We start from the raw sequence: 25,695 nt of genomic DNA, 5'->3' as shown, positions 1-25,695 counted from the left end.
CCTCATTCGAGGATGGAATTGAATGAACCGCCTTGTCTGCTCGCCATTCCTTCCTTACCCTGCCTTCGGCTTTATATTCTTCCTGGGCCTCATTACTGAACGTACATTGGTGTTTGTATTTGCAATTCAGCATCTAAGTGTCTTTGAATTTTAAAAAAAATATAGTTTTACGGAAAACGTGAAATGAGTAGCGTAAAAAAAATGTACTGTCCAATTTGGCTTTACGTCGTTTCTGTTGCATTAATTGATACACTTTTGCTTCCACCAGTGCTTCGGTTGCTACTTTGTTTCAGTTCGCGGCTATGAGGGCAGTCTCCAACACTCAATCTCTTTTATTTATAATAACGCGTTTTCTTGGTTACAGTGTTTCCGATTTCAAGTGTTTGGAAAAAGCCATTGTGCGAAAGGCCTTTTGGAGTCGGCGGTCCATGCAAACTACCGAAAAATGAATGTCTGTCGATCATGTACCCCTAAGTGCAAGAAATATTAGTTGATTAGAGACACTCATTAGTCCTAATAGAGTCAAAGTAGGTTCGTTTAGAATTGGCTAAACTGTGTAGTTCTAACACTTTTTTGTTGTTGTATTGTTCAAACTGTTTTTTAAATTTAAAAAAATTTGTTCACAGGTTAGCTTTATACGTCTATGAATATTTGTTACACATAGGAGCACAGAAATCAGCACAGACCTTTTTATCAGAGGTGAGTGTCGTACTACCAAACACGGTAGCATATTAACAAACACATTTCCATATGAAGCCACTATTAATAAAATAATAATAATTAAGTAGGCCCTATTGTTCATGTACTTTTTAAATCTTTTTGATTTAATTCTCCACTTTCCAGATACGATGGGAAAAGAACATCACACTCGGGGAACCACCTGGGTTCCTACACTCTTGGTGGTGGTAAGTGTTACCTATGTCACTAACAATACACCAAGTTCTACCGTGTACAGTATTCTATTGCTTTATGACTTGTGTGTCTTGTCCACAGTGTATTTTGGGACCTGTATTGTGCCGCACCAGAGAGAAGAGAGACATGTGACCACTCCAGTGAAGCTAAAGCCTTCCATGATTATGTGAGTTCTGCTCCTCATGAGACTTGCTGCTGCACATGTTGCTGGTGTTCTGCTCATGAGCCTGGGGCAGTATTTATCAAGGGTCTCAGAGTAGGAGTGTTGACCTGGGATCAGGTCCCCTCCTGAACATAATTGTTTTGAAGATGATCTAAAACTGGAAACTGATCTTAGGTCAGCACTCTTACTCCGAGACCCTTTATAAATACGGACCCTGGTTTCATTTGCACCTACTACATTTTCAAATGTAGAAAGAGATTGCACCCAGATGGGCCTCAGCCCAGTTTACATAAAACATTTTAATTTTCCATCGGTCCCTTTTTTGTTGTTTATGTAGGCCTGTCTTCCTTATTCCACCATCATACAGTTTTGATGCCATGTGTAGTGGCAATGGAGAGATGTTCTGACTTGTTTCTACTCTTAATTTAAATGGACCCCCCCCATGTAGTTAAAAAAGTGGATTTGGACATGTTTTGGTGTGAAAAATGTAAGTAGGGACCTTGCATCAACCTCAGTGTGGATATTAATTGTGACATGTGCAAAAGCATTTTGTTTCAATATTTTATTTAATTAAAAATTAAGTACCTTGAGCTTTTAAGAGTTTATTACAAAAAATGTCAAAATAAAACTTAACAAATTTTTGTGGGTGGGGGGGGCAGTTATTCTGGTGATTGGGGGAAAAAATGCCCCTTTTGTAAAAACATTTAATTGAATATCTAAAGTGTAAACTGTAGCCACTTATTTCCCTTTGCTTTTTTGTGTCAGCAACTGGACATTGTTTTTAGGGGGGCTAGTTACCCCATGTTACCTTACACTTCTGCTTATAGATGTTTCCAATAATAAATGCTTATTTTTGTTTAACAGTTGTGAAGTGTCCTAATGAACACGATCCAGCTCTCCATTTGTTGTGGCTAGTCACTGTTGCACAATGTTCAAGAGCAGAGATGGGTTCAGATTCTCAACTATCTTGAGGATGGCAGGGGCCAAGAGTTGTTATTTTAAACTCCAGATGAACCTGTCTCCATCTTGAGCTACATTGGGCTTTTTTCCTGAGCTAACAGGATAGTAGTACTCTATTGGAACTGACATTTATGGAGCCTGTTACTTATTAAAGATTCTTCTGTTCAAATAGATTATTTTTCCCAAAACGGATGCACAGTGCTTGTGGCCTATCACTAAACTCTGCTTTTGCATATGGTCTTTACATGTTCAGAACACAGCATTTGGGGAAATGGCTTTAGGCATGAAGGAAGACTCTCGTAAAACTGCTGGTCTGGTCAGTCTGCCCCAGGATAGGCAGTCAGAAACCTCATTGGAAGCATCCACATAATCATGGCTACATCCCAATGATCTCCTCTTCCTCTCAAAGGGTGTACTTGTTCACTTCCCTTTACTGATTTGAAAAGAAATGACTGGTATAAGAAATTTGGTAGGAAGTGAACTACACAGCTCAAAAAAATAAAGGGAACACTTAATTAAACACAATGTAACTCCAAGTCAATCACACTTCTGTGAAATCAAACTGTCCACTTAGGAAGCAACACTGATTGACAATAAATTTCACATGCTGTTGTGCAAATGGAATAGACAACAGGTGGAAATTATAGGCATTTAGCAAGACACCCCCAATAAAGGAGTGGTTCTGCAGGTGGGGACCACAGACCAGTTCCTATGCTTCCTGGCTGATGTTGTGGTCACTTTTGAATGCTGGTGGTGCTTTCACTCTAGTGGTAGCATGAGACTAGTCTACAACCCACACAAGTGGCTCAGGTAGTGCAGCTCATCCAGGATGGCACATCAATGCGAGATGTGGCAAGAAGGTTTGCTGTGTCTGTCAGCGTTGTGTCCAGAGCATGGCGGCGCTACCAGAAGACAGGCCAGTACATCAGGAGATGTGGAGGAGGCCGTAGGAGGGCAACAACCCAGCAGCAGGACCGCTACCTCCGCCTTTGTGCAAGGAGGAGCAGGAGGAGCACTGCCAGAGCCCTGCAAAATGACCTCCAGCAGGCCACAAATGTGCATGTGTCTGCTCAAACGGTCAGAAACAGACTCCATGAGGGCCCGACGTCCACAGGTGGGGGTTGTGCTTACAGCCCAACACCGTGCAGGACGTTTGGCATTTGCCAGAGAACACCAAGATTGGCAAATTCGCCACTGGCGCCCTGTGCTCTTCACAGATGAAAGCAGGTTCACACTGAGCACATGTGACAGTCTGGAGATGCAGTGGAGAACGTTCTGCTGCCTGCAACATCCTCCAGCATGACCGGTTTAGCGGTGGGTCAGTCATGGTGTGGTGTGGCATTTCTTTGGGGGGCCGCACAGCCCTCCATGTGCTCGCCAGAGGTAGCCTGACTGCCATTAGGTACCGAGATGAGATCCTCAGACCACTTGTGAGACCATATGCTGGTGTAGTTGGCCCTGGGTTCCTCCTAATGCAAGACAATGCTAGACCTCATGTGGCTGGAGTGTGTCAGCAGTTCATGCAAGAGGAAGGCATTGCTGCTATGGACTGGCCCGCCCGTTCCCCAGACCTGAATCCAATTGAGCACATCTGGGACATCATGTCTCACTCCATCCACCAACGCCACGTTGCACCACAGACTGTCCAGGAGTTGGCGGATGCTTTAGTCCAGATCTGGGAGGAGATCCCCCAGGAGACCATCCGCCACCTCATCAGGAGCATGCCCAGGCATTGTAGGGAGGTCATACAGGCACGTGGAGGCCACACACACTACTGAGCCTCATTTTGACTGGTTTTAAGAACATTACATCAAATTTGAATCAGCCTGTAGTGTGGTTTTCCACTTTAATTTTGAGTGTGACTCCAAATCCAGACCTCCATGGGTTGATAAATTTGATTTCCATTGATAATTTGTGTGATTTTTGTTGTCAGAACATTCAACTATGTAAAGAAAAAAGTGTTTAATAAGAATATTTCATTCAGATCTAGGATGTGTTATTTTAGTGTTCCCTTTATTTTTTGAGCAGTGTATTACTAGTCCGTGTCTCTCCCAAGCCCGTGCTGGAGACATCTACATCAGTGTGCTAATATAGGACTAGTGAAGGCCCAGTGTGCTACTTTTGTGTGAATGTTTAAACTAAATGTATACTGAAGAAATATATAAACACAACATGCAACAATTTCAAAATATTTTACTGAGTTACAGTTCATGTAAGGAATAAGTCAATTGACATTAATTAGGCCCTAGTCTATGGATTTAACATTACTGGGCAAGAGCATAGCCATGGGTCAGCCTGGGAGGGCATAGACCCACCCACTAGGGAGCCAGGCCCACAAAGGGCTTTATTGTAGACAGAAATACTCCTCAGCACCTCGTTAGCTGGATGTGGAGGTCCTGGGCTGGCATCGTTACACATGGTCTGCGGTTGTGAAGCCGGTTGGACATGCTGCCGAATTCTCTAAAATGACATTGAAGGTGGCTTATGGTAGAGATTCGTATTCAATTATCTGTCAACATCTCTGGTGGACATTCCAGCAGTCAGCATGCCAATTCCATGCTCCCTCAGTTTGAGACATCTGATATTGTAGTGTGACAACTGCACATTTGAGTGGCCTTTTATTGTCCCCAGTATAAGGTGCACCTGTGTAATTATCATGCTATTTAATCAGTTTCTTGATATGCCACACCTGTCAGTTGGATGGATAATCATGGAAAAGGAGACATGCTCACGAACAGGGATGTAAAGAAATTTGTGCACAAAATTTGAGAGAAATAAGCTTTTTGTGCATATGGAACATTTCTGGGATCTTTTTACTTCAGCTCATGAAACATGGAGCCAGCACTTTACATGTTGCGTTTTATATTTTTGTTCCGTATATTTGTATTTGAGTGTTTAACCAGCATTTGTAACTTGAGTCTAATTATCTGTACAAAACAGTGAATCTAATACTTGTGGAGCATAAAAATACTTGTTTTCCAATTTCCTGAAATACTTTGCAAATGCAACTTATTTTTGTGTAACCTGAAATGGTATATTCATTGCGTTTGCATTTTAGCATATGCTTTGATCCAGGACAACTTACACTAGTGAGTGTATACTGGTCCCCCCGTGGGAATTGAACACTCAACCCTAGCGTTGTGAGCGCTAAGCTCTACTGTACCAACTGAGCCACATATCAAATGGTTTGTGATGATTTAATGTCTCAATCACTTTTTTTCTTCATGGTGATGCAAAGTCTAAAGGTACCAAACCTAGATGACTAGCCTATGTACGATACAGTAATTTACATTTAACTGTTTTGTATGGATGGTAAATTTAATACGGCACAAAAAGTGGTTGTTCCCATGTTATTTGATCAAGAAAAATATTTAATTTGTGGATGTTTTGTTGCTTTGCCCATAACATTGCACCTTCTGATGTAAATGTTTGAGGACAAGGCCTTGTTATTTCCGGATTCCATTAGAATTAAAATGGCAGAGAAGGGGACAAGGCAACAACTGAAAACACCAAACGTAGTCATTGCATGCTATGAATATGGGACCATATACTTAACTTTAAAAAAATAAACATAAGTGGATTTGTCTTTACTTTTGGTCCCCTAAAATGGGGGGGACCATGTATTTTAAAAGTGCTGTAATCTCATTTTAGGGGACCAAAAGTATTAGGACATTCAGTTAACTTTTTAATAAACATAAGTATTTGGTCCCATATTCAATAGCACGCAATGACTACGTTTTGGTTTCAGATTATTTTCGTGCCCAATAGAAATGAATGGTAAATGGAATTCTAAACCTTTACATTAATGTGGATGCTAGCATGATTATGGATAATGAGTGAGAAAGTTGGACGCACAAATATCATACCCCCAAGACATGCTAACCTAATATATTAGTACAAGAAGTGCTGTAATTTCTAAACAGTTCACCCGATATGGATGAAAATACCCTCAAATTAAAGATGACAACCTCCTAGTCATTTCAATTCCAAAGTGCTGGAGTACAGAGCCAAACCAAATGTGTCACTGTCCTAATACTTCTGCAGCTCACTGTATATCACATTTTCAGTCAAATAAAACACCAATACAGTACCGTGTACATTTGAGGGTAACTGGTATCTTTATTAGTTTTACTAAGTATTCATACCACTGACTGACTTTTGAGCTGTTTTGACTGCAACTGCATATCTCTGAAGGTCATTTTAGATTTTTTTTTACACGGTCAAACCTCGTTAGATCACCTTTTAAATGGTTATCTGGTCAAACTGATACAGGGCCCTATCCACCCTCTGTTTTAGATCATTTGTAATTGTCTACAGAGAAACCTAGATTCAAATAAAGGTCCTGTTCATCAAACATGGGATCCCAGTTGGAGATGGGATCCCTGTGAATCGATGTTGGTTCTGTCTGTGTTCATCTTAGGCTAATACATGTATGTGAGCTCAGTGTTCTCTTTGTTCGCGTCGGCCCAGGCTTTCTCCTTTCTCTGCTCTGTGTTTGCGTACAGTAGGCCTAGGGTTTATCTTTCGTTCTCTCTATCTTTCTCCCTCCATGGCCAGTAGTCCCAGCGCTGTCTTTGTCTCTGTGGGCTTTGGGTGGGGGGAGGTGGCTGGCTGGGCTGCTAGCAGGGAAGCAGCGATGCATCACGGCTCGTAAAGCGCAGGGCCCTTCCTCCCTGGCGTATTCATGCCTGGTTGGATGGATGCTCCCCAGGGGCTCCGTCGCCATGGTGTCAGCAGCTGATTGATGGCTGTCAGGGAGCTGAGGGACAGACTAGAAAAGGGGAGTGGCCACTGTGGCATATGCCTGGCAACCAAGGGAGGAGCAGAGAGAATATGTGAAAGGGGGGATGGGGAGTGGTAGAGAGCTTGAGTTCTCTTCTCTGGGTCTTACTGCCAGACCTTTCACCATCAGGGACAAGGAGACTGCTATGAAAACAACAACAGCAATTTTTATGGAGTTGGTGGATGGTTGAAGATCGACTAGCTTAGGCCCAGGCTTCCTTTTGTTTCTAGCTTGGTTCAAGTGGATGATGTGAAATGGTAAAGCAGTCCAGGGGCCGTATGTATCAAGCGTCTTCGAGATATCACTGTCCATGAAGTCTTATTCGTTGTGACGTAAAAGACAACTGGTCCTAAATCGGCACTCAGACGCTTGATGCATATGGCCCAGGTCAGGACATGGCCAGTTAGTTTAGTGTGGTCTCTGGCCTGTCCCCTTTTCTCCGAGCTGTGCTGAATCCCCCTTGTCCCTTTCTGTGTCTACCTTCTCAGAGCTACCTTAATCAAACACTTTCCTGTTTTATTTCTCCTCTCTCCCCCACTTTCTCTCTGTCTGTCTTTGTACAGAGACAACAGCTGCTGTGACCTACCCCCCACACACACACACACACACACAACCACAACCAGGGGGGTGGGTCTAGTCTGTCAAAAAGAAGCCCCCACACCACCCCACTCAGCTGCCCCCCAGGCAGCAGAGTCTGTGACATCTGCCCCATCCTGTACCAAAGCATCTGGGAGTCTTGGCCCTCCTCTCCCGCAGCAGAACAGTGGCTTCATAACAAATGGCACCCTATTCCCTTTAGAGTGCACTACTTTTCACAAGGGCCCATAGGGTATATGGTGCCATTTGGTGGTATCAGAAGGAACATTCCTGGAGACTTTCCATGCACACTAGTGCATTTGAGAGCTTACAGTTCATGTGTTAAGGTACAAGAGCAATGTAGACTTGTTTTAGAACACAAATATGATCGTTACCATTTTGAAGTAACAGATGATTCTTAGGTGCAACACTAACATCCCCATAGTCCATGACGTGTCAACGTGCTAATATCCCTCCACAGGTACCTGACGCCCACATCAAGCATAGCAGTGCTTATTATTTGACCATGCTGGTCATTTATGAACATTTGAACATCTTGGCCATGTTCTGTTTATAATCTCCACCTGTCACAGCCAGAAGAGGACTGGCCACCCCTCATAGCCTGGTTCCTCTAGGTTTCTTCCTAGGTCTTGGCCTTTCTAGGGAGTTTTTCCTAGCCACCGTGCTTCTACACCTGCATTGCTTGCTGTTTGGGGTTTTAGTCTGAGTTTCTGCACAGCACTTCGAGATATCAGCTGATTTAAGAAGGGCTATATAATGATCACACTTCTATGACAACCATACTAGTCTCCCAGAGAGACATTTATCTATAAGCCTCTGCAGACCTGCACGCAACTACGCAATCTCTGTCCACATTCGAAAGTACGAGATCTGAGTTAAAAGTATGCTAAATGAATAGGGACTGTTTTGAATTATTATTATTTTTTTAACATTTGAATTTTAAAAATGTATCAACTGAGTAAATCTAACATCCTGATTCTCGAGCTGCAACACACAGACTTGTACGGAGTTTATCAACAGACATGGAGATTAATACATCATTATTCGACGCTACACCGTGTCTGCCCCTCCTGTTTGTTGTGATGCTGAGTTTGCCGACCTTTCAGCTGTACGTAAACGAGGACCAATCCCTTTTTGACTCCGTGTGTTGTGGAAAGGTTAACACTAATTGTTTCAAGCTAACGTTAGCGAACATACGCTGGACATTCAGTGGGCTCTAAAGTGCTAAATATGCTAGCTAACAGGTAAATCGGTCTAGGAAATGATTTCCTGAACATTTTGAAGGTCTCCAGAAGATTGGATCTCACCCACTGTTTACTATCATAGCTTTTTTCATTTTTATTATGGATATCTTATTTAATTGATACTGATCTGCTTCAAACATTTGTTTCCATAATATCAGAGTAATATTTATTTATCGTGGCTAAGACGTTTGTACGTTTTGTAGCTCAACTTATTTGTTTAAATTTAAAAAAAAAACTCCAATAATAAAGGCCCTTTTGTGTGTTCAAATTAGATCTTGTTGGTGACTGACCGTGTGTGTAAATGGAATGCTGTCAAGAAAGTATTCCAAGCTATAGACTTCATTTGGTGAATCTCCACTTTGCCGCGCGTGTCTGGTACTCTAAAAAGTTGGACAGGGTTGGTAGGTCTGCCTCCTGTAGGCTCAAGGCAGGGTTGTTCTCATTAGGGTGCGCTGTTGCAAAACATTTAGCAACCAAACCCAGCATTACCATGACCTTTTTTTGTTTTAGGTTAGTCTCTCCATTCTGTTTTTAGTCCATTTTCTTCCGTTTGGTTCCCAGTGAATAGCTTACGACCCATCCTACAAAGCAGGATCATGTTAGCCAGCTAACTTAGATAAACGAATACATTGTTTCTGAGTCATTTAACAAATCTACATTTGAATATGGGTCGAATCAATACAGTCCCATTTTTAGCAATATCTTCTTAGAAATGTGAAGTTATTTCTGAACATTCAAGCAAGTTGGCTGGTTGTCATTGATCCTACTTTGTGACCCTAGGGTTGAAGGATGCCTCCTGATTGTAGCTAACTTTGTCAGTGTGTTCCAGGTACAACTGGGCTGGATGGGTCCTTCTGGCCTCACTTCTCCCCCTACTGTGGTATTTCACAGTGGACCTGCAGGACCCGGCTCAGATATAATTAGGAAGGGGTGCAGTCAGTCGATATACCAGGGACTGCGAGTGTGTTCGGTTATATCCAGTAGTGTTGTCTGTGGAGGTTGAGCACTTAAGAGAGTGCAGGGAGGTGAGATGGTAATGTGTGTGTGTGTGTGTGTGTGTGACTTCATTTTCTCTAGATGTGTGTTTTTGATGGTGGTACTTTATATACTGTTACCCTCCTTGTGATTACTCCATGCTCTCACAAGCCACCTGTCATAACTAGCCTTTGATTCCAGATGCTAATACCAGTGTGCAATGTAGGCATTAGCCTCTGCTGAAATGCTTCTACAAAAAAAAAAGAAAGACGGTCAATTACAAGCATGCGACCAAAGCAAATGGCACATTAGTGAATTATGGCTGTGGTTGGGACAGGAAATGGCCTAGCAGTGAGACCTTGCTGTGTATAAGCACTTTGAAATGAATCCCACAGATTCCTATCAAATCTACTGGATACTTGCTGGATCAGCACGTTTGGCTGTGCAGTTAGATTCCACCCCTGTCAAACTTGAGGCTTGTTCTGTCTGGTGTGTGTGATACTTATAACGGCCAGTTTCATGGACACAGATTAAGCCTAGTCTTAGAATGTTAAACATGATTTCTTAGTCCGTCTATGCAAATTGATTTAAAGGTTTGACTCCTGACATTTTGCGTAATAGCACACGTTGACCGGTTTTCTAAACTTTAAAGTGCTCATAGAGCCAACCAGTCAATGATAAACTTGAACGATCAATATGCAAACCTAGTGGTAATTTACCAAAGTAACCATCAATCTATAGTAAATTAGGTGATTTATACTTGAATAGCTTTTAATACAAGAGTTTCAGCATGAAATATCCTTTATTTTTTCAGACAGGAAAATAAACTCAAGGTCTTTGTTAATGTTTTTGCTCCAAACTGGTGGCAGTTTTGGAAAAAGTCAATAGCTGGAAGTGTTGCAGAGTTCCCTTGACCCGTATGATTTATCCACTGGACACATAAAACATTTTATTTCAACCTCTTACGTATTGTGGTTCCTGTACAGGAACCAAAATCAGGGGAAATTTCAGAGCGCCACCTGTAGTACTCGATAAAACTCAAACTTTCATTAAAACACACATGCAAGGTACTCAATTAAAGCTACACCCGTGTGAATCTAACCAACATGTTAGATTTGTAAAATGCTTTTTGGCGAAAGCATGAGAAGCTATTATCTGATAGCATGCACCCCCCGAAATACCTGAACGAGACCTAAACAAAAGATTTAGCGGTAGCCGACGCTACACAAAACGCAGAAATAAAATATAAAACATGCATTACCTTTGACGAGCTTCTTTGTTGGCACTCCTATATGTCCCATAAACATCACAATTGGGTCTTTTTCCCGATTTAAATCCGTCATTGTATACCTAAAATGTCAATTTATGAAGGCCGGTCTGATCCAGGAAAATTCACCTTTACAAGACGCAGCGTCACTTTTTAAAATTAAAAAAGTTGCCTATAAACTTTTACAAATCACTTCAAACTACTTTTGTAAACCAACTTTAGGTATTAATAAACGTTAATAATCGATCAAATTGATCACGGGGCGATCTGTATTCGATAGCAGCAAGTCTTGAAATCATCGTCCATTTTTTCACTTCCTGTCTTGGGGTGCACCGGAGGAAGTTATGGAAGTGCCTATACGTCATCTAACCAAGGATAAACCAGCAATGAAATGCCAGTACTGGCGACATCGTGTGGAAGCTGTAGGCATTGTAAACGGAACCTCATCTATTTTCTATCGCCTTAGACAATACATTGACTGGCGGATGATTTTTTTGTGTGTTTTTGGTGAACAGTTTTCCCAGAGATTCTTACTCCTGAACATGTTCTGTTATAGCCACATACATGATTTAACCAGTTTTAGAGACTTGAGTGTTTTCTATACACACATACTTATCATATGCATATACTATATTCCTGGCATGAGTAGCAGGACGTTGAAAAGTTGCGCGATTTTTAACAAAAAGTTGCGAAAAGCTACGAAAATTCACATCATCCTTAACAGGTTTTAAACACCAACAGTAACTTCCAAGTTGATGGTTTATATTTAGGATAATGTTTTACAGATGTCATTCTATTTTGCATATTTTCTGTGATAAGGGCCAGAGATAATTAGGCACCTGTGATAATCTGAAGTACCCAAAATGACACTAGATTTCCTCAGATAAATTCCTCCCAAAACATGAAAGTTACCAAAATTCTGGTATCTTACTGGTAAACCTCAAGTTTACACAAACACCCTACCTTTGCAACCCTACACAGACAAAATATCCTTATCTCAGTTCTAACCTCTAACTCTTTGTCTTATGTTTACAGAGTGCGGCTGCAGCCCCCAGTCCAGTGATGGGGGGGATGCCCCCTGGAGAGGGGATGCCCGGTGGACCCATGCCCCCGGGATTCTTCCAGGTCAGTCGCCTCCTACTCTCACACACACCTCCATCTACACTCTATGGCAGTGGTTCTAGGGTTGGGTGATATATCTAATTAAGTTTGTGCATCAAGTGTCTTTTTGGAAGAAAAAAAATTCCCCATTTGAGCGTTTTTGTCCAATTGTTCTCGTTGTCTTTTTAGTCTCGGCTCCTTCTGTGCTGTGTGCAGTGACTGTAGGCTGTGTGCACCTTCTCATTTACACACACACACACCAAGCTCCTACCCCTGCAATTCACAGCGAAGATGAGAGATCACTTTGTACTCTCTGACATGGTTTCAACTTGCTATTTTCGGTTTGGTCCAACAGAATAGATCATATGGACACTGAAACACAGTGAGACATTATTTTACTGTAATCCAGGTTAATCTTTCTAATGATACAAAAAGGGTATCATGTGAGCTGACTACTAAAACTGACTTTCGATGAACATTGAAACTGAGCATTCATTTTCCAGAATATCGTACCATGTACTGCTAGCAGCATTTTAAACAGACTTATACTAGCTGTCTAGTCTCTTATAAATGTGCCATTACACATGGAACACAATTACCGTGATTTCGGAACGTATTTGGACCCCTTCCCTTTTTCCACATTTTGTTATGTTGCAGCCTTCTAAAATGGATGAAATAAAAAATCATCAATATACACACAACCCACAATGACAGTGAAAAGTTATTTTATTTTTTAGAATGCAAATTTATTAAAAGCAGAAATACCTTGTTTACATAAGTATTCAGACCCTTTGCTACGAGACTCAAAATTGAGCTCTGGTGCATCTTTCCATTGATCATCCTTGATGTTTCTACAACTTGATTGGAGTCCACCTGTGGTAAATTCAATTGATTTGGAAAGGCACACACCGGTCTATATAAGGTCCTACAGTGCATGTCAGAGCAAAAACCAAGCCATGAGATCGAAGGAATTATCTGTAGAGCTCCGAGACAGGACTGTATCGAGGCACAGATGTGGGGAAGGGTACCAACAAATGTCTGCAGCACTGAAGGTTCCCCAAGAACACAGTAGCCTCCATCATTCTTAAATGGAATAAGTTTGGAACCACCAAGACTCTTCCTAGAGCTGGCCAAACTGAGCAATCGTGGGAGAAGAGGCTTGGTCAAGGAGGTGACCAAGAACCGGATGGTCACTGACAAAGCTCCAGAGAACCTGGCACTATCCCTATGGTGAAGCATGGGTATGGCAGCATCATGCTGTGGGGATGTATTTCAACGGCAGGGACTGGTAGGCTAGTCAGGATCGAGGTAAAGATGAACTTCGCAAAGTACAGAGATCCTTGATTTAAAAACCTGCTCTAGAGCGTTCAGAACTTCATACTAAGGCCAAGGTTCACCTTCCAACAGGACAATGATCCTAAGCACACATCCAAGACAATGCAGCAGTGGCTTCGGGACAAATCTCGATATTCTTGAGTGGCCCAGCCAGAGCCCGGACTTGAACCTGATCGAACATCGCTGGAGAGACCTGAAAATAGCTGTGCAGCGACGCTCCCCATCCAACCTGACAGCTTGAGAGGATCTGCGGAGAAGAATGGAAGAAACTCTCCAAATACAGATGTGCCAAGCATATAGCGTCATACCCAAGAAGACTCGAGGCTGTAATTGCTGCCAAAGGTGATTTCAACAAAATACTGAGTAAAAGGTCTGAATACTTATGTGAATGTGATATTTGTTTTCTATTGTTACTAAAATTAACATTTCTAACAACCTGTTTATGCTTTGTCATTATGGGGGTGTGTGTGGATAAGGGGGGGAAAAATGTTATGCATTTTTAGAATATGGAATACTTTTATCCTAACAAAATGTGGAAACAGTCAAGGGCTCTGAATACTTAATGTTCTCTGAGCTTGTGGCTGAGCCGTTGTTGCTCCTATACGTCTCCACTTCACAACAGCACTTGCGGGGCAGAAATGTGAATAACTGACTTGTTGGAAAGGTGTCATCCTTTGGTACTGCCATGTTGCAAGTCACTGAGTTGTTCAGTAAGGCCATTCTACCGCCAATGTTGGTCTATGGGTGATAACATAGCTGTGAGCACAATTTTATACACCTGACGGCAACGGGTGTGGCTGAAATAGCCAAATCCACTCATTTTAAGGGGTTTCCACATGCAGTATGTGCCCAGCAAAAAGAAATGTCCTCTCACTGTCAACTGTTTATTTTCAGCAAACATAACATGTGTAAATATGTCTGAACATAAGATTCAACAACCTGATACATAAACTGAACAAGTTCCACATATGTGACTAACAAAAATGGAATGTGTCCCTGAACAAAGGTGGGGTCAAAGTCTAAAGTAACAGTATCTGGTGTGGCCACCAGCTGCATTAAGTACTGCAGTGCATCTCCTCCTCATTGACTGCACCAGACTTGCCAGTTCTTGCTGTGAGATGTTACCCCACTCTTCCACCAAGGTACCTGCAAGTTCCTGGACATTTCTGGGGGGAATGGCCCTGGCCCTCACCTTACTATCCAACAAGTCCCAAACGTGCTCAATGGGATTGAGATCAGGGCTCCTCGCTGGCCATGGCAGAGCACTGACATTATTGTCTTGCAGGAAATCACACACAGAACGAGCAGTATGGCTGGTGGCATTGTCATGCTGGAGGGTCATTTCGGGATGAGCCTGCAGGAAGGGTACCACATGAGGGAGGAAGATGTCTTCCCTGTAATGCACAGTGTTGAGATTGCCTGCAATGACGACAAGCGCAGTCCGATGATGCTGTGACACACCTTCCCAGACCATGACCTTCTCCACCGCCAAATCGATCCTGCTCCAGAATACAGGCCTCGGTGTAACGCTCAAACGCGAATCCGACCATCACCCCTGGTGAGACAAAACCGCGACTCGTCAGTGAAGAGCACTTTTTGCCAGTCCTGTCTGGTCCAACGACGGTGGGCTTGTGCCCATAGGCAACGTTGATGCCGGTGATGTCTGGTGAGGACCTGCCTTACAACAGGCCTACAAGCTCTCAGTCCAGCCTCTCTTAGCCTATTGCGGACAGTCTGAGCATTGATGGAGGGATTGTTTGTTCCTGGTGTAACTCGGGCAGTTGTTGTTGCCATTCTGTACCTGTCCCGCAGGTGTGATGATCTGATGTACCGATCCTGTGCAGCTGTTACGTGGTCTGCCACTGCGAGGACGATCAGCTGTCCGCTCTGTCTCCCTGTAGCGCTCTCTTAGGCATCTCACAGTACGGACGTTGTAATTTATTTCTGCAGTCCTCGTGCTTCCTTGCAGCATGCCTAAGGCACGTTCACACAGATGATCAGGGACCCTGGGCATCTTTCTTTTGGTGTTTTTCAGTCAGTAGAAAGGCCTCTTTTTTTTGTGTGTCCTAAGTTTTCATAACTGACCTCAATTGCCTACCGTCTGTTAGTGTCTTAATGACCATTCCACAGGTGCATGTTCATTAATTGTTTATGGTTCAAGGAAATCGTTTTAAACCCTTTACAATGAAGATCTGTGACGTTATTTGGATTTTTACGAATTATCTTTGAAAGACAGGGTTCTGAAATGGGGCTGTTTCTTTTTTTGCTGTGTGTGTGTGTATATACAGTGGGGAGAACAAGTATTTGATAACCTACAAAATCAGTGTATCCTACTTACAAAGCATGTAGAGGTCTAATTTTTATCATAGGTACACTTCAACTGTGAGATGGAATCTGAAACACAAATTCAGAAAATCACATTTATATGATTAAGTAATTCATTTGCATTTTATTGCATGACAAGTATTTGATACATCAGAAAAGCAGAACTTAATATTTGGTACAGCGATCATACCTTTCCTGTAGTTCTTGACCAGGTTTGCACACACTGCAGCAGGGATTTTGGCCCACTCCTCCATACAGACCTTCTCCAGATCCTTCAGGTTTCGGGGCTGTCGCTGGGCAATACGGACTTTCAGCTCCCTCCAAAGATTTTCTGTTGGGTTCAGGTCTGGAGGCTGGCTAGGCCACTCCAGGACCTTGAGATTCTTCTTACGGAGCCACTCCTTAGTTGCCCTGGCTGTGTGTTTCGGGTCGTTGTCATGCTGGAAGACCCAGCCACGACCCATCTTCAATGCTCTTACTGAGGGATGGAGGTTGTTGGCCAAGATCTCGCGATACATGGCCCCATCCATCCCTCTCCTCAATATGGTGCAGTCGTCCTGTCTCCTTTGCAGAAAAACATCCCCAAAGAATGTTTCCACCACCATGCTTCACGGTTGGGATGGTGTTCTTGGTTGTACTCATCCTTCTTCCTCCAAAACCGGTGAGTGGAGTTTAGACCAAAAAGCTCTATTTTTGTCTCAGACCACATGACCTTCTCCCATTCCTCCTCTGGATCATCCAGATGGTCATTGGCAAACTTCAGTTGGGCCTGGACATGCGCTGGCTTGAGCAGGTGGACCTTGCGTGCGCTGCAGGATTTTAATCAATGACGGTGTAGTGTGTTACTAATGGTTTTCTTTGAGACTGGTCCCAGGTCATTGACCAGGTCCTGCCGTGTAGTTCTGGGCTGATCCTTCACCTTCCTCATGATCATTGTTGCCCCACGCGGTGAGATCTTGCATGGAGCCCCAGACCGAGGGGGATTGACCGTCATCTTGAACTTCTTCCATTTTCTAATAATTGCGCCAACAGTTGTTGCCTTCTCACCAAGCTGCTTGCCTATTGTCCTGTAGCCCAGCCCAACCTTGTGCAGGTCTACAATTCTATCCCTGAGGTCCTTACACAGCTCTCTGGTCTTGGCCATTGTGGAGAGGTTGGAGTCTGTTTGAGTGTGTGGAAAGGTGTCTTTTATACAGGTAACGAGTTCAAACAGGTGCAGTTAATACAGGTAATGAGTGGAGAACATGAGGGTCTGTGAAAGCTGGAATTCTTACTGGTCGGTAGGTGATCAAATACTTGTCATGCAATAAAATGCAAATTAATTACTTAAATCAATGTGATTTTTGTATTAGATTCCGTCTCTCACAGTTGAAGTTTACCTATGATAAAAATGACAGACATCTACATGCTTTGTAAGTAGGAAACACTGCTGATTTTGCATGTTATCAAATACTTGTTCTCCACACTGTGTGTGTGTGTGTCACTGCTCAAAAAAATAAAGGTAACACTAAAATAACACATCCTAGATCTGAATGAATGAAATATTCCTATTAAATACTTTTTCTTTACATAGTTGAATGTGCTGACAACAAAATCACACAAATGATCAATGGAAATCAAATTTATCAACTGATTTGAGGTCTGGATTTGGAGTCACACTCAAAATTAAAGTGGTAAACCACAATACAGGCTGATCCAACTTTGATGTACTGTCCTTAAAACAAGTCAAAATGAGGCTCAGTCGTGTGTGTGTGTGGCCTCCACGTGCCTGTATGACCTCCCTACAATGCCTGGGCATGCTCCTGATGAGGTGGCGGATTGTCTCCTGAGGGATCTCCTCCCAGACCTGGACTAAAGCATCCGCCAACTCCTGGACAGTCAGATGTGCTCAATTGGATTCAGGTCTGGGGAACAGGTGGGCCAGTCCATAGCATCAATGCCTTCCTCTTGCAGGAACTGCTGACACACTCCAGCCACATGAGGTCTTGCATTAGGAGGAACCCAGGGCCAACCGCACCAGCATCACAAGGGGTCTGAGGATCTCATCTCGGTACCTAATGGCCACTCCACACCATGACTGACCCACCGCCAAACCGGAGGATGTTGCAGGCAGCAGAATGTTCTCCACGGTGTCTCCAGACTCTGTCACATGTGCTCAGTGTGAACCTGCTTTCATCTGTGACTAGCACAGGGCGCCAGTGGCGAATTTGCCAATCTTGGTGTTCTCTGGCAAATGCCAAACGTCCTGCAAGGTGTTGGGCTGTAAGCACAACCCTCACCTGTGGACGTCGGGCCCTCATGGAGTCTGTTTCTGACCGTTTGAGCAGACACATACACATTTGTGGCCTGCTGGAGGTCATTTTGCAGGGCTCTGGCAGTGCTCCTCCTGCTCCTCCTTGCACAAAGGTGGAGGTAGCGGTCCTGCTGCTGGGTTGTTGCCCTCCTACGGCCTCCTCCACATCTCCTGATGTACTGGCCTGTCTCCTGGTAGCGCCTCCATGCTCTGGACACTACGCTGACAGACACAGCAAACCTTCTTGCCACAGCTCGCATTGATGTGCCATCCTGGATGAGCTGCACTACCTGAGCCACTTGTGTGGGTTGTAGACTCTGTCTCATGCTACCACTAGAGTGAAAGCACCGCCAGCATTCAAAAGTGACCACAACATCAGCCAGGAAGCATAGGAACTGAGGTGGTCACCACCTGCGGAACCACTCCTTTATTGGAGGTGTCTTGCTAATTGCCTATAATTTCCACCTGTTGTCTATTCCATTTGCACAACAGCATGTGACATTTATTGTCAATCAATGTTGCTTCCTAATTGGACAGTTTGATTTCACAGAAGTGCGACTTGGAGTTACATTGTGTTGTTTAAGTGTTCTCTTTATTTTTTTGAGCTATATATATGAGCCCAACCCTTTCCTTTGAGGACCAACATATCTTTATCATGTTATGGGGGGAATGTGTGGACCACAAGCTGTCTCACAGGTTGTAGACCACTGCTCTATGGGCTGAATCTTAACTTGGGATCCGCCAGCATGAAAAACTGACTTCAATTTCTGCTGAACTCCTTTGTCGTCAATATAGGTTTGATTTACTGTATGTGTGATTCTCAAGTGAAGAATTTAGCCTGTATGTGCATGCATGGAACACACTATTGCGCAACTGCTCCTCACGCTGGCATCTGCTCTGTCTCTCACCTGTTCTACCGCCCTGCTGATGTGCATTCCACATTCGTACCTGTGAACTTGGCTGGGCTTATCAGGATGTGTTAAAGCTCTGCGTGTGTCAATGACGCGGTACTTCTGCTCTGCTGTGGTCCGTAGGCTGCGTCTCGTCTCTGCGCCTGTCTTCATCCCAAGTGGCACCCTACAAAGTGCTCTACTTTTGACCAAGCCCTATGGGCCCTGGTGAAAAGTAGTGCACTTACTCTATAGGGTGCCATTTGGGACGTGTCCCGTGTAGTGCTGTTGTCTGACTACCCACTCCAGTGTACTGTAGTGAAACGTGGAGGCGTGGTTGGGCCTGGCCCTTAATCTAGAAATTTTAAAGGTGCTGCACCACTTGCCTTTGATCAATATCTCATGAGAATGAACTCTTGGCAGCTGTGGGGGATTTGACTTCAACATTCCATGCAGTATTATTCTGTAGCGCTGTAGTATAAGTCAAAGCATCCACTTCTGTTTCTAAAGGCCCAGTGTGGTAAAATGTGATTTTCCTTTGTCTTCTATATATTATTTCCACAGTGAGGTTGAAGTAATATTGTGAACATTATGATGATGATAATAAGAAAGGGCTGCATTGGACCTTTCAGTACATACTGGCAGGTATGTTGAGTATAGGAATTTAGTCAGATGTTTATTGAGAAGCAATTCTATGTAGCATGGTGTGGTTGAGAGCCAACGCACACAAGCATTTCCCCCATTTTTGCTCCACTGCTAAAACATTGCCGCCACTCCCAGAATATATACTGTGCATTCGGAATGTATTCAGACCCCTTCCCTTTTCCTACATTTACATTACAGCCTTATTCTAAAATGAATTAAATAAAAATGTCATCAATCTACACACAGTACTCCGTAATGACAAAACAAAAAGGTTTGTGTATTTAAAAAAAATAAAGGTATTCTCAGACCCTTTGATATGAGACTCGAAATTGAGCTCCAGTCCATCCTGTTTCCATTGATCATCTTTGTTTCTACAAGTTGATTGGAATCTACCTGTGGTACATTAAATTGATTGGACATGATTTGGAAAGGCACACACCTGTCTATATAAGGTCCCACAGTTGTCGGGATGTCAGAACAAAACCAAGCCATGAGGTCAAAGGAATTGTCTGTAGAGCTCAGAGACTGTCGAGGCACAGATCTGGGGAAGGGTACCAACACATTTCTGCAGCATTGAAGGTCCCCAAGAACAGTGGCCTCCTCCATTCTTAAATGGAAGGAGTTTGGAACCACCAAGACTCTTTCTAGAGCTGGCTGCCTGGTCAAATGCGCAATCGGGGAGAAGGGCTTTGGTCAGGAAGGTGACCAACCTGATGGTCACTAACAAATTGCCAAAGCTCCTTCCAGAAGGCCAACCATCTCTGCAGCGCTCCACCAATCAGGCCTCTATGGTAGACTGGCCAGACGGAAGCCACTCTTCAATAAAAGGCACAGGACAGCCCGCTTGTAGTTTGCCAAAAGGCACCTAAAGGACTCTGACCATGAGAAACAAGATTCAAGAACTCTTTGGCCTGAATGCCAAGCGTCACATCTGGAAAACACCTGGCACCATCCTTACAGTGAAGCATGGTGGTGGTAGCATCATGCTGTGGGGATGTTTTTCAGGGACTGTGAGACTTGTCAGGATCAAGGTGAAGATGAATGGCTTAAAGTACAGAGGCATCCTTGACGAAAACCTGCTCAGGACCTCCGACTGGGTCCAAGGTTCCTTCCAACTGGACAACAACCCTAAGCACACAGCCAAGGCAATGCAGAAGTGGTTTCGGGACTCAAGTCTCAATGTCCTTGAGTGGCCCAGCTGTAGCCTGGATCTGAACCCGAGACAACTGAAAATAGCTGTGCAGCAATGCTCCTCATCCAACCTGACAGCTTGAGGATCTGCAGAGAACAATGGGAGAAACTCCAAATACAGGTGTGCCAAGGTTGTAGCATCATACCCAAGAAGACAAGGCTGTAATCACTGCCAAAGGAGCTTCAACAAAGTACTGAGTAAAGAGTCTGAATACTTATGTACAGTTAGTTTACATACTTAGGTTGGAGTCATTAACTTGTTTTTCAAACACTCTAGAAATTTGATAAACAAACTATAGTTTTGGCAAGTCCGGTAGGACATCAACTACGTGCATGACAAGTAATTTTTTCCAAGTTGTTTACAGACAGACTATTTCAATATCACAATTCCAGTGGGTCAGAAGTTTACATATACTGTTGACTGTGCCTTTAACAGCTTGGAAAATTCCAGAAAATGTCATGGTTTAGAAGCTTCTGATATGCTAATTGACATTGAGTCAATTGGAGGTGTACCTGTGGATGTATTTCAATGCCTACCTTCCAGCTCAGTGCCTCTTTGCTTGACATAATGGGAAAATCAAATAAATCAGCCAAGACCTCAATATTGTAGACCAAGTCTGGTTCATCCTTGGGAACAACTTCCAAATGCTTGAAGGTACCATGTTCATCTGTACAAACAATAGTACGCAAGTATAAACACCATGGGACCACGCAGCCGCACCAAAGTACATCCAAATCAATCCCAGAACAGCAGGAAAGGACCTTGTGAAGATGCTGGAGGACACAGGTACAAAAGTATCTATATCCACAGTAAAACTAGTCCTATATCGACAACCTTTTTAAGGCCATTCAGCAAGGAAGAAGCCACTGCTCCAAAACTGCCATAATGCCAGACTATGGTTTGTAACTGCACATGGGGACAAAGAACATCTCCATGTGATTAGTGCACTTCACAAAAGAGATGAAAGGAAAATTTGTGGATATATTGTAGAAACATCTCAAGACATAAGTCAGGAAGTTCAAGCTTGGTTGCAAATGGGTCTTTCAAATGGACAATGACCAAGCATACTTCCAAAGTTGTGGCAAGATGGCTTAAGGATGACAAGTCAAGGTTTTGGAGTGGCAATCACAAAGTCCTGACCTCAATCCTATAGAAACTCTGTGGGCAGAACTGAAAAAGCATGTGCGAGCAAGGAGGCCTACAAACCTGAGTTACACCAGCTCTGTCAGGAGGAATGGGCCAAAATCCACCCAAGTTAAACCATTTAAAGGCATTGCTACCAAATACTAATTGAGTGCATGTAAACATCTGACCCACTGGGAATGTGATGAAATAAAAGCTGAAATAAATCCCTCTAATATTATTTTGACATTTCACATTAAAATAAAGTGGTGATCCTAACTGACCTAAGACGAGGAAGTTTTACTTGGATCAAATATCAGGAATTGTGAAAAACTGAGTTTAAATGTATTTGGCTAAGGTGTATAAACTTGACCTCAACTGTAAAATGTCATTTATCTCTGTGTGGGTGTGTATATAAATTAAATGTGGCAATTAAAAAGGTTTTTGCTTTGTCAGTGTGGAGGGGGTGAAATTACTTCATACATTTTTTAGAACAAGGCAGAGGCCCAACAGTCAATCAGATACTCAAAAGGTTGGCTGAGTACAGGTATAGGAAACCGTGGTAACGGCTTAGTTTGATTAGGTTTACCAGTTAATTGACAGTTGTGACGATTTGATAAACTCAGAAACATCCTTCTTTAACCTAGGCCAAAATAAATGTCTTAATATGCAATTGTAGGTTTTCCTCACCCATATGTCCAGCAATGTCGTTGTGGGAAGTTTCAACACCAACTAACAAAGCTTAACTGGTACAACAACCTGACTAATCGCCTCCCCCAGAAAAACTACCATGAGACACCCACTTTCTCATCAGGACATCCTCTTGGAAAAAATAGCCGTGGGCGACATCTCCCAACTGTTCCACAGGCACAATTTGGTCACAACTCTTTCTAATGTGGGGTCAGCCTGTTGCTCCTTGATTAGATCATAGAGGGGTACAGATAACAAGGAAAGCAGTGACAGATTTCTTTGTGCCATTCTCGTTAGCCGGTACAGTGACCAGTCGCCACAGCTCAGAACGCATCACTGCACACACAGAACACCTCTGGGGAAACTCTGAGCACTCATCGGGAATCCCTACAAATGACTGCTTAGCAGAAGCCACTAGATATGGAAACACGACAGGCCATACACGCTCACCAGCCAAGTTATTCCCAAGGATAATGTTGATACCCTCAATAGGCCACAAAGAATGCACCCCCACAACAACCTCACCTTTCACCAGTCCCCTGGGCATGAGACAATGTGTCAGGAGTGAACTGATGTGGGACAGGCGCTGCTAATGCCATAGGCTTAGCCCAGAGAACCAGACATTCGTTTTTCCAATGACCTGAATCTTGACAGTAGTAACTCTTGACCAAAGTCAGCTTTACCACAGGAGTCAGGCTCAACCCTAGTTGAATGAAACTGCCCATGAAGCAGAGTATCTCGTTGAGCAAGGCCCAAAACTCTCCGAAAGCCCCCACTCACTCAATACGGGGCTCTGCAAAGACACTTGGGAGTCAAACCATACTAGTCCGCCAAAACCGCAGCGACAGTCTTTACATTTCGTTAATGTACATGGCTATACGATCAGGGATTGTGTCCTTAAATTGCTCTAGCATAATAGGATCACACAGCCCTTGGAAAGTCATAACTGCAGAGGCGGAACATCGGCGATTAAACTGAAGACAGTAGTCGCTCAAACTCAACAGGAGCCTATTTATCCCTTTTTAAAGTTCTAATTCATTGGCGGTAAACCTCAGGAACCAATTCGTAAATCTGTAACACAGCCATTTTAACTTTAACATAACTGACACTGTCAGCTACACTAAGAGCTGAATATGCGTCCTGCGCTTTACCAGTCAACACACACTGCAACAAAGTGCGGTCAGAATCAGGCCAACTCTTAGCGTCAGCAACACACTCCAACAAAGAATGTCTCAGGGTCCTTCTCATTAAATTTAGGCAACAACTAAGTTCCTAGGTAAATCTGGGTCACCTTCCCAGAGCAAACTCTCCCTTGAGAGCTTTATATCCCCTAACCAGCTCCAGTCGCAGCTTGATTTTAGCATGCTCCAAATCCTGTTTAAATGCCAATTCTTTTTCATACTTTACACAATCATGCTCTAGCTGTAACAGAAGCAGTTATTTCTGCTGTTCAAAAAGAAGACTAGGACTAACTGATGGCGTGGCTATTGTAATGTTACCGGGAGATGGCGAGTCCTCAGCAGAGGCTGCCCCAGTGGTAACTTCAAGAATAACACTCCATCAGATTGGCCTTCAATATTAACCTAATAGAATGACACTTCTCAATAATTTCAACCTTGTCGTGTTCAGCAATCTTCAACAGCTGTTCTTTAGTACATAAGTCAAACAGTTCCTCTGACGGAAAGCGAATTAACTTGTCTACGTAAGACACCATAGTCACAAGAAAATCCCCTCTTTTCCCCTCTGCTGAGCACACCGGACCACAACCAGAGAAGTAACAATCACACTGGGCACCACAGAATAGAGATGATATGGAGTTTCCCCAAAATCTACAATATCTCAACCATAGTCTTCGTGCAGATTTGCGGTGGGTTATTACGCACTGTAGTCCGCTGGCAAGGAAATAAACCACCCTCAGTACGCTGGCAGATTCCCAAGCCACGGATGTGCCCCCCGAGACAACTGTGCCGTCCAGACGCAACACAAAAATAAACAAAATAACCATGCCCAACGTATTCCAAAGTGAAACACATCGCTAAGCCTAACAGGGGAAAAAGGCCTTAGTTCCGGGTAGCAAGTTTCACTACCCGACCCAAATCTCCCACTGAGGTACACAGCCGATTATACTCACCTCAGACCGATATCCCAACAGCGAGTAGAGCAAGAGTCTCCAGCCTCGGCAGGGTCCTGAAAACTAACCAATATACTTTATCCAACGCAGCACACAACCAACTATCCACTGCAGTGGCAAGTTTACCAAACAAAGGCAAACACTACAACTCAAAAGCTGTAACAAAAGTTAAAGCACCTGAGTAAAACATTAACTCCACGTTTTCTCCCAAACACTAACTTCAAGATCCCGGATGAGCCCCCACTTGTCACGAATTGGCTTGAAGTTCGTAACAAAATATTTATCAACTGAAGTAAACTAAATACAATTAACAATGGTGTGTGTAAGTAAGTGGTTGCACGTAGAAATGTGATAATGAGAGATGCTGAAAGGTTCCAACGCAAACAAACAAAATGACCACAACCAAACTCTATAAGTGTGTCTGCATGGAGAGTCTCCACAATGAATGAATGAATGGGGAAGAGGTCTGTTTATCCCAGGACACTCCCAGGCCCAGGTGTGTTCCATGTCGCTAACGACCCTCCCGGCTCCGCCCACCGACGTCCTATTGAGGAAAACAAGAGCAAAGAGAGAGAATTCGGAAGACAGTGGGAGGGTCGTCACAAACTTAAGTGACTTGTTAAGCACATTTTTTTTTACTCCTGAACTTATTTAGGCTTGCCATAACAAAGGGGTTGAATAATTATTGACATTTCAGCTTTTTCATTAATATTTGGTAAAAATTTGGGCACAATTCCACTTTGACATTGTGTTGTGTGTACCCCAGTGACCAAAAAAATCTAAATTGTATCCATTTTCAATTCAGTCTAACACAACACAATGTGGAAAAAGACAAGAGGTGTGGATACTTTCAAATGAATACTTTTGCTAGCATGCTAGCTGTTCCTGTATACTTCCAGTCATTGCGCTAATGCTAATTAGCTATTGCGCTAGCACCAATTAGAAACATCCTTCAAACGGTATGCAGAGACATAAAAATGGTATCCATGAGTTCATCTGACTCTGGGCAAGTAGAAATGGTGCTTATGTTTGTAGCAAACCGAGCGAGCAGTGGCACGAATGAGAGCCAC

General features: G+C 43.3%; 1 protein-coding gene across 6 annotated transcripts in view; it reads left to right on the top strand.

Moving 5' to 3' along the window:
* Positions 1-25,695, top strand: part of LOC112250648 (single-stranded DNA-binding protein 3) — a 31,881-nt gene that overhangs the window by 283 nt on the left and 5,903 nt on the right. For all 6 annotated transcript variants that reach the window (XM_024420974.2, XM_024420970.2, XM_024420973.2 and 3 more), the window contains exons 2-5: positions 627-699; positions 844-905; positions 994-1,078; positions 11,937-12,026. In XM_024420974.2, coding sequence (XP_024276742.1) covers positions 627-699; positions 844-905; positions 994-1,078; positions 11,937-12,026 — 310 coding nt within the window. The remainder of the gene's footprint in view (positions 1-626; positions 700-843; positions 906-993; positions 1,079-11,936; positions 12,027-25,695) is intronic.

This window comes from Oncorhynchus tshawytscha, linkage group LG05 (genome assembly GCF_018296145.1).
Source record: "Oncorhynchus tshawytscha isolate Ot180627B linkage group LG05, Otsh_v2.0, whole genome shotgun sequence".
NCBI lineage: Eukaryota > Metazoa > Chordata > Actinopteri > Salmoniformes > Salmonidae > Oncorhynchus > Oncorhynchus tshawytscha.
This window is presented reverse-complemented; position numbering and strand designations above follow the sequence as displayed.